The following is a 15430-nucleotide window of genomic DNA, read 5'->3' as shown; positions in this document are numbered from 1 at the left end:
TTGGGAAGCGAGTAGATTAATCATTTCAGCACTTGCATGCCTCAAACACCCATTCTATTGGCTCCGTGCCTGTGTTAACTTTTCCAATCAATTCTCTTCTTCTCTCTCACACTTAGGGGGAAGTCAGAGTGACTGGGAGAGCAATTTGTGCTAATGAGATACTGGTTTAAGCCAAATGTTTGGCAAGAAAGAGGTTCTAGATCGATACTGTTAGACCAAGGCGAATTTCACCCCATCAAATGTCATTTGCTGAGGTCATCAAAATGCATTCTTAGGTTTACAGGCAGACGTTAGCACAACTTTGAACACATCTCCGGAACCTATCCTTTAGTCTTGAATGTGTGCCCTGCTGACGTATGGGTATGGTATGGAGATGGTGGCAGACAGGTTCAACACTGCACAATATCTTAAACACCCCAGAATAACATAGAGAAGGCTCAATAGTCGAAGGAATCTTCAAGGTAATACAACAGTACCATGAACCAAGTTGATGGCAAAATACTGCATGTAACAAGGTGCTGCAAGCTGACCTATTCCACCTTCACTATGCACCCGTGCCACACCTTCAGGCAAGCTTGCAACTCTCATTGCTTCACATCACTATATTCCAAAAGGGCATACATTCAAGCCACGGCTTGCAATAATGCACTGACATTGAATCATTGAAACACAACACAGCTGCAATGAATGTCACCATGGGCAGAATTTAATGCGGCCCTTTAAAGTGGGAGTGGTGGCATGGGGGAACAGAGAATCGCATCAGAACCATCCATCCGGAAATCCAGTGTTGTGACAACGGTCCCAGATTTTGCCAGCGGCAGGAAAGGACCAAGGCAGCATTACTGCCCTGATATGACAGGAATCTATTTTAAATTGCTGAGCAGTTGTTTGTAATGCATTTACATCTAATTAACCTCGATTTTAAAGGTTGGCTCTTGATTTAGTGGACAGCGGGCGGCTTCGGGTTCACGACAGTTAAACACCGGCCACAACGATGCGAGAGGCCTCAGTGCCATGACAGGGAGGCAGCTATGAACAATGCTGCAGCGGGAAAGAGGGGGGTTCGGAGGACATTGTCAGTCTATGTTGCTGTATGCTCAGCAAGGGGGGCGGAGTTGGGGTCTCGGGGGCTCTGCAAGAGGGATGCGCTTGGGCTTGGGTTTGCGGGGGCTGTATTGGGTAACCAAACTGCTGTGAGAGATGTTTGGTCGCCCTTGCTGCTTGATGAGAGGGTTGACTATCAGCAGGGTGGGTACTGAGGACTATCACGGAGTCCACCAGGAGAATTGTCAAAAGCTCAGTTGCCAAGGCAGGGTTGTCTCTGCATCAACAGTGCGCTGGTGGCCCACAGGTTACCTGGCATGAGTCTCATACACCCTGTCAATTTTGGACCACCATGGCATGACACAGCACCTCGGACGGAGGGAGGGCCAAGAGTCAGCTGTGCCTGCCCGTGAAGCTCCTCGATGGGAGCATCAGAAGCTGGCCATGCCAAGAAGGGCCCACCTGCACAAGAGAGTGTACCAGTCTCGAATCAGCCACTTCCAAATGTCCGTGCGGTATTCTCAGTGAAGACTACGGCTCTTCAGGGAGTCCATCACAGACTAATGCACAGCTGTAGGTTGAGTTGTGATCTATGGGATTTGCGGGGGGGTCACCCTATGCCAATGGCCCTGATGATCACTTTGGCACTAAAACTTTCTGCAGCAGGATCTTTCCAGGTTCCATCGGGAACATGTGTGGGGTCTCCCAGGCAGAAGCCCATTGGCTTAATCAAGGAGGTGACAAATGCCCTGTTCAAGAGAGCCGGTGACTATATGAACTACCAGACCAACACTGACAGTCAGGACAAGAGGGCCATCAGGTTCGGGGCCAACACTGGATTTATGTCGGTGTAAGTTGTGATAGACGGCTCGCGTATGGGCATCAATGTTCCCACGGACCATCCAGCTGCCTTAATCAACAGGAAAGCATTTCCTGCTGGTGTGTGCCCACTTCCTGGGAAGCAGCCATGATGCTTACACACGTCTACAGTCCCGGTGCCACAGCTTTTCAGGACACCGCTTGCCTCAGGGATGGATTATCGGTGACAAGGGCTACCCATCAAAGACATGGCTACTGATGCCTTTGAACAGCTTCCGCACTGCAGCAGAGGAGAGGTACAACACTTGCCATGGCTCCACCTGAGTGATCATTGAGTAGGCCATTGGGCTGCTGAAGATGAGATTCTGGTACCTGGATCGTTCCAGTGGAGCCTTGCAGTATGTCCCAGTGAGAGTATCGCGTATCATGGTGGTCTGCTGTGCTCGGCACAATCTGGCACTGCAGAGGCGGGAGGCCATATATGATGATGAGATGCAAAGGAGGGAAAGGAGCAAGCAGTGCTGGATGTTGAAGCCCTTGCACCAGAGGCCAGGCAGATTGAGCTGTGTGCCAAGGAGACAAGAGACAACCTCACAATCAGCCGCTTCCAGCATTCCTGATGCCCAGTCACAGAGAAACCAAGAAAGACTCACCTCGATGCACGTAGTCTGTCACCTCCTTTCCATTTGTGTTCCCTGATTTGCGCCCAGCTGCAAACCACAATTGTGCCCATGGGAGAACATATGTTAATGAGGACTGTAGTTAAATAGGCATTTCAGTAATGGGGAAGGGGAATGTCAGCAGATCACAATTAAGGCCTATTGGAAAATGGCTTTCACACAATGATCATTAATGATTTGAGCAAATGAACTTTTAATTAATCAATACGTAAAATTTCTGACAGTCATGAATCCTCAAGTGTAGCTATGTGGTTTTATTAACGTGTTTGTGGGTGCTCCAATGAGGTGTGAACCCTGCGCTAGCTGCTGGGCTGGAGGCAGGCTGCTGATCAAGCTGCCCCATGGCCTGTGATGACTTTGGTGGCTGTCCTCTGGCTGCCTGAGGCCTGGAGGGCCCCTGCTGCCAGGAGGTTTCCTGCACTGGTGCAGAACCCTCCTCACGCCTCAAGGCTGCTGGAGGTGGTCTCACTGGCAGAGGGGCTGAGGAGCCGGTGTCCACAATCAGAGCGCCCTGAGGGGAGCCCCCAGCTGCGGATGTAAGCCTCTCCTTCTCCCTTTCAAGGTTCACTTGAACCTCCCTGCTCACTAGAGAAGGAGCAGGAGATGGAGAAGACTCCAGGCGCCTTGTCCTTCTCTTGCCTTGACCCTGCTGCATCAAGTTCATGGCCAACGCGGTGGTGTGAAAGTCTGCACGCATCTGTAGGATCTGGCCCTCCATGAGGGTCGCCAACCTCTCGATGGAGAAGCCATGTGCTCATACGCCTGAGACATGGCAGCAGTCATGGCACGGATGGACTCCTCCATCGTCCGCTCATAGCCTCTGGCATCGTCGCCAGATGTTGCCTTACTCTCTCTGGAACTCAAGTATGCCCTGTGCTGACAATACCATAGGCTCATCATCAGACTGGGGCTCAGCATGGGCCTGGCCAGATCCGACTATCAGTGTCCTCGGTTGTCTCAGCCTCAGCTAGCTGCTCCGGAATGTATGCTGTGCTCTCACCAATTAGTGACCCTGATTCTACAGCCAAGCAGAAACCCACTGAGGTGTTGGTTTCTGCTCTGGTGGAAGGTGCAGGAAAGTCATGGGACAGTTCATCCTCGGAGTGCTCCTCCTCCTCAGAGGTGGATGGCTGTCCCCCTTCTGGTTGAATCTCCTGCGACCGCCGACTTGCCTGAGAGAACATAAACATGTGGATTATTCTGTGCAGATCTCGTCATGTCCACCATAAGTGATGTGTGTCTCCAGAAGTGATCCGTATGTTGATGGAAGCCAAGCCTCACTCTCTTGTGTAGAGACTGTAGTCTCTCGATCTGATATGGTGTGTCTGCCCTTGGTCCCTAACAATTCCAAGGCCTCTTCCTCGGCTGGGGTGAGAGGCCGTAGATCTGGAAGGTCTCTGCCAGACTGAGCCATCTTTCTCCTGTTGTGGGACCTCTTGTCCTGCAAGTGGAAAGAGAGAGATAGTAAGAATTCGCAGAGTGATCAACATGACAGTTCTGCTAGTGTCAGCCCCTTGTCTCCTATTGGGGCATCACATATAGCTCATGCTCCCATCCGCTCTCAGGGGAGTTAATGGGGGGTGAGCTGTGAAAGAAGGTGGCCTGTGGCCAACATGCAGCCATGCATCTGTCAGGATGTAGTGATGCCTTACCCCCTCTGCCATCACTGTGGTTGTGCCACCCTCATCATGCCCCACATCCTCCTGCATAGCCACTTACACTCAGTAATAGAGAGTTATGGAGCAGACACCTTGGCCAAACGCAGGAGGTCATTGACCCTCTTTCGGCACTGCACCCAGTTGTGTTGGGTGACCCCACAGCTGCTGACCTCCTCTGTTATTTCGGTCCAGGCTTGCTTGGTCAGGGGAGAGGACCTCTTCTTGCCATCGCTGGGCAAGAGGACCTCCCTCCTTTCCCATGCAGCCTGGAGGAGAATCTGCAGGGAGGCACCACTAAACCCTGGGTCCATCCTGTGTCTTGGCTCAGCCATCTTGTGTGTCCTCCTCGGGAGTTTGGGGGGTGGTGGTCATCCAGGAGTCAATCCAACACCATTTTCAGCAGCACACTGAAAGCTGCAAACAACTCCAAAACAGGTGTGAATGCAGGGCTGGCAGGCCTTTAAATATGGCAGCAGTACCTGCTCCAGAGTCATCTGATGGTGTAACTGACTGCTCGCATCCCGCCCCGCCATGTGATTTGGAGGGGGGGTGGTGGGGGGCTCTGCCTCTACTATGTAAAATGGTCGCCCGCCACACGTGATCCACAGTGGGGTTGCCAACCATGTAGCAGAAGGGAACGGCACCCATTTCCGGGCCACTGCCACTGGGCAGCCCTCCATCCCCATTGCGACAATCTACTGGGATTAACTTGCTGCAGGCCCAGCGGTCTCCAGTGGCCAACGTTGGGCCAGCCTGAATCCAGTGAGCTGTCGGCCTCCTTGCTGTCAGAACAACTGGTTTCCAACATCCCGTTCACACACAATGGGGTTGATTCTCAATTTGCCACTTGGGTGTAAATCTAACACTGCCGATCTGCCAGTGTTATTGAAACTGCCTGGTTTTCATTTCTATTGACATCATTGATCCACAACTTTAGTTTCAGATCAGTGCGGCAAATTAAAAACTGTCTCCAACATACATACACCTTCTAAAGTTTTAAATCTCTAAACGTTGTTGCATTTATAAAAGCTTCTGCTGAAGAGCTGTCAGTGACATCATGTGGATTTCCGAGGAAACGAAACTGATAATGGAGTTTCCATTTCTTGAATCTACAGACTCTTCAGCGCCTTGGTTAAAAATTAATAGTGAAAAAAAAAGGTGACGTCCCTCGGCTTTCTGTTCTAAACTACAGTTATAAAATACTGGGGGAGACTGTTCTTGCTGCAAAAAAAATAGATCGAGGTGGATTGAAAATTGAACATGTTGAACTTATTGAGCATTAGGACCCAGGAGACTCCTCTCAGTTTGCTATATATTCTGCAATGCGCTGTGTGTCAGGTTGTTCCGAGTGAAGTTCTGTTTGGTTTTAGGCAACTCCAACATATATCAGGTAATATAGAGGATAGTTCAAAGAAATTTGATGCAGTGTAGCTATTCTACAGTTTGCATTTTTAGCGATATTACTTTTCTATAATAAGCATTTAAAATTATTGCACATATACACCAATATATTCATAAATTACCATTGTATTTCTGTTACTTGTGTGATATTGATGGCTGGTGCAGTAACACTCTTCCAGGTGCATTTCTTTTTCAGCTATGAGACAAGCCACTGTCCCTTTCCTGAAATGAGTCTCTCCGCACTTTTTGCAGAAGTGTTAACCCATTCATTTCATGTTCTGCGGATACTGTGCAGGTCAGACATTGGCTTAAATCGGATAACAAAATATGTTGATGGATAGTAACAAGTTTCAGAATAAGATGAAAACCGTCTACAGATTAAATTGGTTGAAACTAGTTAATGGACGAGGTTTCTTTTTATGAATTGTTCAAATATATTTGAGAATCTAGTGAACAAAGGAAAGAATAGGGAGCTGTGGATTGTGGCATCGGTCCTGTCATTGAGTGGGGAGTTAGCTCGAGTATCTATGAATGTTTGCAAGTCATGGAGATGAAGGAAAGGATAGTAGAATTGGGGACCATTGAAATGCTTGTAAAGATTAGTAAATGCCACAGGTTATGAAGTGTTCAGTCTCCGAGGTGAGCATTGGGCACAACAGGGGAAATAGTTCACTATTGGGACCAGCTGTAAGTGAAATAAAAAAACTTGTTTGGAATTGGTAATGGATCAAGATACTGACAGGTGATAAGGAGTGACTGCAGTTGGGCAGGGTGGTTAAAAAGGAATCTTGTAAAACAGGAATAAAATTAAAATCGGCAAGTAGGTTTCGGGTAGCTATTCACACCAGGAGATATATACAGAAAAGGAGATGAGAAAGAATCTCAGCAACATAATAGGCCATAATTTGCTATCAAAATGTGACGCTAATAGTACTCCCCATTGTTTATACATAAATGATACAGCAATGTCAGGCATGGAGCAGATGTGCGGTTAAACTCCTGAGGGGTCTTGACAGGGTGGTTGTGGAAAGGATGTTTCCTCTTGTGGAAGAATCTAGAACTAGGGGTCACTGTCTTAAAAATAAGTGGTTGCCCATTTCAGACAGAGATGAGGAGAAATCTTTCCTCTGAGGGTTGTGAGTCTTTGGAACTCTCTTCCTCAAAAGGCGATGAAAGCAGAGTCCTTAAATATTTTTAAGGTAGAGGTGGATAGATTCTTGAGCAAGGGGTGAAAGGTTATCGGGGGTAGGTGGGAATGTGGTGCTGAGGTTATATTTGAAACTGAGAAAGAGGCTCATGTTGTTGGAGGCCAATCATTGCAGCCCCAGGGCTTTCTCAGTGAAGTGTCCTCAGCCCAACCATCTTCAGCTACTTCCCTTTATCAGGTCAGGAATGGGGCTGTCGATTGTACGATTTTAAGCTTCATTCACAACTCAAAGAGCAAGTCATGCCAGCTTGCAACAGGACCTGGATAATATCCAGACGGGCTAATATTCACACCACTATGTGCCAAGTAATGACCATCTCCAGTAAGACATTTAATGTTATCAACATTGTCCAGAAACCTAACTGGCCCCACCATACCAATGCCATGGCTGCAGGAATAGAACAGAAGATGGGTACACTGATAATTGGCTCACCTGCTGGCCCCCCAGTGCTTCTTCACTACAAAGTCAATTGTGATGGATACATCTGCACTATCACTCAAAGCTTAACCTATCCAATACAGAGTGGTCTGCTTGATCGGTCCTTGGGCATTGAATTCAATATCCACCCTTTTAATCACCAGAACCCTGTGACTGCAATATGTATGATTTAAAGGTTGCATTGTATCAACTTGCAAGCTTACTTCAACAGCACTTTTACCAAAGTTAAGAGCAGCAAGAGTATGGGAACACCTTCCCCCTCCAAGTCAAATACCATCTTGACTTGGATGTACATCCACCATTTCTTTATGGTTGCTGGATCAAAATCCTGAAATTCCCTACACCATTTTGGAAAAACTCACCAAAAGGACTGCAATGATTCAAGGAGAAGAATCTTGGGGCAACTAGCGATGGGTATTAAAAATTCAGCTTTTCCAGCATTTCCCATATCTCAGGAATGCATAAGGAAACACCACCTCTGACAGCAGCTACATGACTACATGTTTATTAGAACTAGCCACTGATGTAACCTACTAAGAATAAAGTTTTTATCTACAATCATTTATCAGGCAAACCCCCCACCTGCCAAGACTGAGGCACACATTATTTCACCACTTGAACAATAACTTAAAATTGCAAGCCCTGACTGGAAGGACATTTGCATAGTAGCAGACAGTGTTGAAACAAAGGAACCAGTCCCTGCCCCAATGCACGGAAGAGACCTGGTCAAACCAATCGGTCACGTGACCACCTGCTGGCCAACCAGGGGAGCTTTAAACTGGAAACGCAAAACTTTGAAAAGACAAAGCTCTGTGCTCATGAAGTGAAGATCTCTTCTGGAACTGAAGCAAGAATTACTTCCTCTCCTGTCTGCCTGCCTCAATCTCTTTTTCCCACAGAACTGAATCTTGTGAAGATACGTAAACTCAGAATCTCCTATGTGAATAAGGTTTACGAAGAATACTGGGCCCCAATGAAACACAAGACCATATATTCAATCAAGGACTACAGCGAGCTCGAGAAACTGTAACAAGATATTGTCTCAAACTGTTCTACTTATCTTTTCTTCTGCTCTTTTCTGTCTCTATTTGCATATGTGTATTGCGTGGGTATTTGTATATCCGTAGGTGTTAACTGTATTAGAGTTCAAGTTTAAGGTTTAATAAATTTCATCTTTCTTCGTTAAACCACAGAAAGCCTGTTTGTGCTCATTTCTTTGCCTTATAGTTGGAAAGTTGTGAACACGGATTCACAAAGGGGAGATCAAAACCGTGTTTAAAATTAAACCCTGTTGCAATAAGACCAGATGAAGATAGTAACAGACCCCTGGACACATTTCTCACTTGGTTGTAACACATTTTAAGAGTGAAGAATTATAATTTCACTGAAGATTACTGTAGACAAAACATGAAACCGAGCTTTTCCGATAACAATTTGAACCATCTCTACCTGTAATTTATAAATCTGCTACCAGATGAGGTTATTACACAGCACTGTCAGTACTTCCCTTGTAACCTTTTTAATTGAAATTGCTTCTTGTGTTGATCTGTGCAGGAAGGTCCTATTGTGTTCCAGCTATTACTGAAATCTACAATACTTGTATCAGTCTTCCTTGAAAATATTGGAAAAATGCGAGAGCTGGTCTATATTGCATTGATCTTGTCTGCTTCTTTCAACACAGGTGAGAAGTAGATTTATGTGGTAATGTTGATTCATTTCAAATACTTGCAAATTTATGCCTGGCCTTTCTCTACAATCTTGCTGAATCTTCTCCCTTTTTTGTAAAAAAGTTAGTTTTGATTGGAAACAAGTAAGCAATAAAGTCTCAATACATTGATAAGTATAGAATGGGCAAATAAGTCTGTGAACTCTGAGTAGGTAACTTTAAACTTTGGATCGCAAAGACTGAACACTAAAGCTGGAAGGAAAGACCCAGCTGGTGAAAAGGAGAATTCACAAATTATTGGCAAGTGACTAGAAGGAAACCGCTGAAGTCAAGAAATGAACAGTTGAAGCTGCTTTACCATTTAAAAAGAAACAGTACATTTAGCAATTCTACCAGTTGACTGAGATTATGAGCACAGTTCAAAAGCTTAGGATTCTTGATGGAACAGTGTTAAGCATAATGTTTGAGGGGCAGACAGCAGTCAGGCATGATTGAATCAAGATGGAGGGGAAAAGTGAGATATCAAACTTTTCATGTTACCTGGAATAACATAGAATCATCGAACATCAATTACATCTGGCACAGATAGTGCAGAAGAAATCACCAAATATCCCAGTTGGGATTTATAGTGATTAAAAATATGGGATGGTGTGCTAAACTATTTTGAAGCACATTTTGTTTGAATATTTAACTATTCTTGAGCATATGCAAAGGGCATAGTGGAGATACGTCCATCTAGCTATGTAAATTATATTGAAAGTTTTCAATTTTCTATACACTTTTCTCTAAATACCCGTGCAATTCCAAAGTAATTCATTGATCATAAAATGCTTTTGGTCATTTTGAAGTTGATAAGATGATATATAAATGCAAGTTGGTATCCTCTGACGTTGTGAGCAATGATACGTGAGATGATTTTGGGTGTATAGAAGAAATATATTTTTAAAAGACAAAAATAAAATAAAATGTTCTCATTCTGTTATCTTCCCTGTTTTGCAGGTTCAAGCCTACCTTCATGTGATATAGGTAACCCCCATTCTCCTCTACTCATCCTCTTCCTCATATCTCTTCCCTCTTTTCCATACTGTGTGTCCATAGAATCCATAGTGATTGTAAACTACCATTAATTGTGTTGCTAAGAGAAACTATTTTTCTTGAATGGTTTTTCATTTTCGTGTGTTCTGTCAGGTTTGAGATCGCAGGGCTGGGGGAATGCAACACTTAACCACTTTTTTTTCCTTCTAAACCAGTATTGTTCACTGCATTGGGAAAGTGTCAGATGGACACTCCCAGTTATTTTTGCATCCACGAACTTGATAGAAAATGACCCAGTGCAGGCATTTTTCTTAAAACCAGGTCCTCCCAATCACCAGCCTTTGCAACTCCGGCAAGGCTACACTGTTGCCTTCAGCTGCCTGAGAACTGGTGCCAATAGCCTAGAAGTAAGTAATATAAAAATAGCTTAATCAGAGACCAATTAAGAATTCTTAGGGCTCTTTAGGGTCCTTCAGCAACCCTGAACAACTCCCTCCCCCCTCATCCCCATTCATTAAAACCTACCTGAAAGGAGAAAACTGGACTGCAGCTCTCCAGCACTGAGACTCATGGGCGTGGCCAGGAGATTTCTTGTCCAATGGGATTGTGGACAGGGAGATGCTTATTGGACATAGTTTGCTAACCCTGGAGGGACCCCCATATTTAGCAGGGACCCTTGAGCTTGGGATCTGTAGGATTGTATATGAATGTGCCCCTGACATTATTAGTGCTCATGCTGAGAGGAAACAATTACACAAGTAGTCTGCAAACTAATAAAATGCTGGTTGTAACTTGACTGCTTTCCTACATTACTGACTTAGCAGTCAAGAAAGTTATCAAATGAGTGGCTTGTCTCACCGTTGAATACTTGTCTAATATTTCTGTTTTGCCCATGTATTTATAGATTGGTCGACAGTTGCCTGGGTTGCAGGAGGAGCAGGTAAAAGAAATTGCATTGATATACACCTTCTCAGGATGTCCCGATATTGCTTCACAATTGCTTGATTATGTGCAGTCACTGCTGCTCTGTCAGGAAATGTGGCAACCAATTTGTGCACAGGATGGTCCAACAAACAGCAAATGGAAAAAATAACTAGATGATCTATTTTCAGTGGTATTTACTGATTGAGGAATGTTGCCCAGAACACCAGAAGAACTCCTGCTATTCTTCAAAAAGTGCCATGGCATCTTTTGCTGCATCCACCTGAATAAGCAGATGGCAGCTTGGTTTTACATCTCCTTGGAAAAATGGCATCTCTGACAATTCATCCGTCCTTTAGCACTGCACTAAATTGCCAGCCTAGATTGAGTGAGTGTAGATGAACAGAGAGACTTTGTTGTTCATATACACAAATTCATAAAGGTGGCAGGGCAAGTTAATAAGGTGGTTAAAGAAGCAAATAAAGTAGAAAAAAATATTGGGTTAATAACCAGATGTCATTGATTTCAAATCATTGGCCAAAGATCTAGTGGGAAGATGAGGAGAGATTTTTTTTTTCACTGAGTTGTGGGAATCTGGAATGCTCTGTCTGAAAAGGCGGTGGAAGCTAATTCCATAAATAGTTTTAAAAGGGAGATGGACAGATAGTTGAGGATGAGGAACTTGCAGGTTATGGACAATAAGTGGAGGTGTGGAACTAAGCATGACTTTTCTTTCAAAGAGGCAGCACAGGCATGATGGCCTGAATGGCCTCCTGTGCTGTACGTTTTTTATGGTCCATTCTGAGTATCAGGGTTGAGTATTTCATTGCAAAGTCACCTTTCTTTTTCAAATTTGCAACTTTAAAATGCAAACATGTGACATGATGATGTGCTCTTTTAAAACAAAGACATCATGGTGTAATTTATACTCTTGCTAACTGAAGGTCATGCTCCTTTCTTTTTGAAAGGCTGCCAGGGTCATGGCAAACCCCTTTGCTCCATTTCTTCCCATGCCATTTTTGGATTTGTTGGAGCTGTGATCTCTACAGCCAAGAGCCTAAACGGGGTGCTGTATCACCAAGCAAATTTTTAGTTCCCTTATCAACTGACTTTATTCTATTTTTGCAGCTGCTGCAGTAGTTGCTGCCCCAGTTGTTGTTGGTGCAGCTGGCTTCACTGGTGCTGGAATAGCAGCTGGATCCTTGGGAGCAAAAATGATGTCTGTGGCTGCAGTCGCTAATGGAGGGGGTGTAGCAGCTGGTGGTGTTGTCGCAACCCTCCAGTCTATTGGTAAGATTCCATGTTTTCTTTTAAATCAAATTGAGGAAAAGTTATGAAGATTGATCTTAATGTAATCACTTGTCCAACACCTTTAAGTCATCCTTCCATGTATAAACATAGAAAGTGGTGAAGTTTGTGTGGGGGCAGGGCTCCGTGGTTTCTCAGACAGGAAGTTATCAGTCTTGGCTGTGGGTGAGATAGTGATTGCTTAAATGGCTAATATTGGTGAACTAGTGTCATAATAAAACTCTGGTGCTGCTATGTTTGTTTAATATAGAGTGAAACTGATCAGCAAAGTCACTACAAAAAGCTCTATTCTGTAGTTTGTATTTTGAAATAACTTTTTAATGCACAAATTAGGGGAAAACTGGATGGCCATTCAGGAGAGAAGACTTACTCAGCAGCCTTTATATTAGCAAGGGCAGCACAGTGGCGCAGTGGTTTGCACTGCAGCTCCAGGGACCCGGGTTCGATTCTGGGTACTGCCTGTGCGGAGTTTGCAAGTTCTCCCTGTGACCGCGTGGGTTTTTGCTGGGTGTTTCCTCCTACATCCAAAGACTTGCAGGTTGATGGGTAAATTGGCCATTGTAAATTGCCCCTAGTGTAGGTAGGTGGTAGGGAATATGGAATTACTGTAGGGTTAGTATAAATGGGTGGTTGTTGGTCGGCACAGACTCGGTGGGCCGAATGGCCTGTTTCAGTGCTGTATCTCTAAATCAATAAATAAAATAAATAAGATCAAAGGCCTGAATAGTTTCTTGGCTGTGCATTTTATTTTTTTTGAAGAATGGTTCATAGCACAGGATAAACAGATTCTCTCAGAGTGGGAATGGAGGCAGTTTTATAAAGTTTAACGAATGTGTTCTAAATATTGCTACATATTTGTAAGGATTAATATATGTTCTTTTCTTCATGAAGGAGCTGCTGGACTCTCTACTGCTGGTGCTGCTATAGTAGGAAGTGCTGGTGCTGCCACTGGCTGTGCTGCTAAAGAGCTTATTCAGAGTTCTGAAGATGAGCCCTAAATTCAGCATGCTGCTTTAAAGTAGATTCTCCGCAGTTAGGCAGCTCCTGAGGATTTACTTGGGCCGGAAATGAAGTAGCATTCTGTTAGTACCTGTTGAATATTCTCTAGGTTGGGGTTTCAAAATAAATCCAGTAATTGAAAATACTTTTAATTTTAGTATAGGTGGTTCTATCCTTTTGCTAATACCCAGATGCCCTGTTAGCAATCTTCTTAATTAGTTTTGGGTGAAACATTCTACACTGTTTCAGCCCCAGATTTTGTCATTCTATAACTGACCACAGGGTGAATGGAGGCATTCAGTTCTGTGACTACATTTCATAGAAATGGCAAGTGTTCTGTGGATCCTGTAAGTGCACCATTGAATTTAATACCAATTGTCATGCAGCCCCCCCCCCCCCCAAACTGGCAACAATGTGGCTTATTATTTTTGCCACATGGACATTAAATTTCAAATTGTTGCTGAGAAAAAGAGAAGACCTGTGACAAGGGGTTGCCAGGCCCCTGGCTGGAAAGATACATTTACAGATTAACAGACAGTGCTCGTAGACAAAGGAGCTATTCCCTGCTTCAATTCGATCCACAAACTGACATGGCCAGGCCAGTTAGTCACATAACTAACTGGCTGTTGCAGTGTTTGAACTGGCAAAAGCAGAATGCTCCTGGACTGAAGCAGACCTCCTCTCCTGCCTGTCTGCTCCCATCTCTTTCTCGCGGAACTCCAAAACCCACTGAAGACACATGAACCCCAAGAGAGAAAGGTCACCTACAGTGAACTAGGTTTAAGAAGAATACTGGAGCCCAACGAAAAGCAAGATCTACCTATAATCAAGGACTCGACAGTGAGCTGGAAGAACTATAACAACAACTCTTCAGATATTGCCTCAAACCTATCCATTTTATTTTTCTTCTGCTCTTCTCTGTCTCTATTTGCATGTATGCATGCTAGCGTGGGCACGTCGTGTATTCATAGGCGTTAACCGAATTAGTGTTTGTGTTTTAAAACCTCCAAGTTTAATAAAATTTCACCTTTTTTTCTTTAAACCTAAGAAAGCCTGTTTGCGCTGGTTTCTTTGCCTTATAATTGGAAAGGGGTGAACAAGGATTCACCAAGGGGTAGCTCAAACACTGTGTATTTAAAATTAAACCCTGTTACAGTAAGACCAGGTGAAGACTGAGAGGGACCCCTCGTCACCTTTCTCACCGAGTTGTTACAATAGCTTCAACTGTTCCCTTTCTGGGCTGGAGAGGTTAAGTGGTATTGCAGGAACATAAATCATTAAAAGGGTCCTTGCATAGTTAAGTACTAACCCTAACTTTTAGTGCTGACTTTAATTAGTTTTTAACAGTGCAAATGCAGAAAATACTTGAAGCTCATGGGGAGATTGACAGCAATCTCCAGTTTCTCTTTCTCACCTGGTCGTAACACCAATACTTATTGTGGTCCACTCCAAGAATGAATCTTATCTGCTGGGGGTTGGGCTGAAGTATATATCCCATTTGTAAAGTGCTCCTTAAAATGTACCTCCTTGATCCCCAAGCTGTCCTTTTATGTGGTTGTGTCAAATGGTGTCTGATAATGCTCTTGTAAAAGCACACGGGAACATTTGTTACATTAAAAGTGTTCTATAAATGCAAGTTGCTGTTGTTTTGCCATAAAACCCCTCTCCCCTGTAACTTTGGCATAAAGCATGGAAATATAACTGGAGTTGCAAGGTTCTCAACTGTATCGCATGAGATTTTTGTCAGGAGTGGGGCTACTTCATAAATACAGTACACTGCTCAAAAACTACAAGTCTCATGGCTGACATGTGGGTCTTGGGAAACCCTGCATCTGCAATATCTTATGTCAGAATGATTTGAGGTGATAAAAGTACACATTGCATCTACAAATGAATATCTGAGAAGATGTCATACTTTAAATCACAATAACCAAATCTTAATACTTTTATGTAACAAACCTTGATTAAATTACACCTTAAATAACATTTGTTTTGGTGTTTTCTTTTCCCTTAAAACCCAACTCTTTGACCAAGCTTTTGGTCTGCTCTTAATCTTTCCTTCTTTGGCTGTGATTATATCTCAGTAAAGCTCCTTGGAATATTTTTCAACATTGAAGGCACTGTACAAATGCAAGCTGCTGTTATTTCATCTGTCTTGGAGAGTGACTATTCTTCTTGACTTACAATTTAATATTATGGGTTCTGAAAAGTTAGAGTATTTGTCTCTAAAGTTCTGCATTTATATTCGGTTAC

General features: G+C 44.0%; 1 protein-coding gene across 2 annotated transcripts; it reads left to right on the top strand.

Annotated features, from left to right (window-relative positions):
• The first annotated feature begins 5279 nt into the window (after positions 1–5279).
• On the top strand, positions 5280–15161 carry LOC137347118 (interferon alpha-inducible protein 27-like protein 2A). 2 transcript variants are annotated; one of them, XM_068011229.1, is made up of 6 exons: positions 5280–5359; positions 8803–8929; positions 9914–9940; positions 10854–10889; positions 11999–12160; positions 13070–15161. In XM_068011229.1, the coding sequence occupies exons 2-6, from the start codon at positions 8878–8880 to the stop codon at positions 13174–13176; spliced, it is 384 nt and encodes a 127-aa protein (XP_067867330.1). In that variant the 5' UTR covers positions 5280–5359; positions 8803–8877; the 3' UTR covers positions 13177–15161. The 2 variants fall into 2 exon arrangements, with proteins under 2 accessions (XP_067867330.1, XP_067867328.1); XM_068011227.1 differs by lacking the exon at positions 5280–5359 and adding an exon at positions 5473–5591.
• The last annotated feature ends 269 nt before the right edge of the window (positions 15162–15430 follow it).

The sequence above is a fragment of the Heterodontus francisci genome, chromosome 31, assembly GCF_036365525.1.
Source record: "Heterodontus francisci isolate sHetFra1 chromosome 31, sHetFra1.hap1, whole genome shotgun sequence".
NCBI lineage: Eukaryota > Metazoa > Chordata > Chondrichthyes > Heterodontiformes > Heterodontidae > Heterodontus > Heterodontus francisci.
The sequence above is the reverse complement of the archived record's forward strand: the minus strand, read 5'-3'. Positions and strand labels throughout refer to the sequence as shown.

Bases quoted from the DNA above. Each gene is read 5' to 3' on its own strand.
- LOC137347118 (XM_068011229.1), top strand. From the start codon at position 8,878: ATGCGAGAGCTGGTCTATATTGCATTGATCTTGTCTGCTTCTTTCAAC. The intron at 8,930-9,913 runs GTGAGAAGTAGA...CCTGTTTTGCAG, and splicing joins GTCTGCTTCTTTCAACACAG to GTTCAAGCCTACCTTCATGT. The intron at 9,941-10,853 runs GTAACCCCCATT...ATGTATTTATAG, and splicing joins CCTACCTTCATGTGATATAG to ATTGGTCGACAGTTGCCTGG.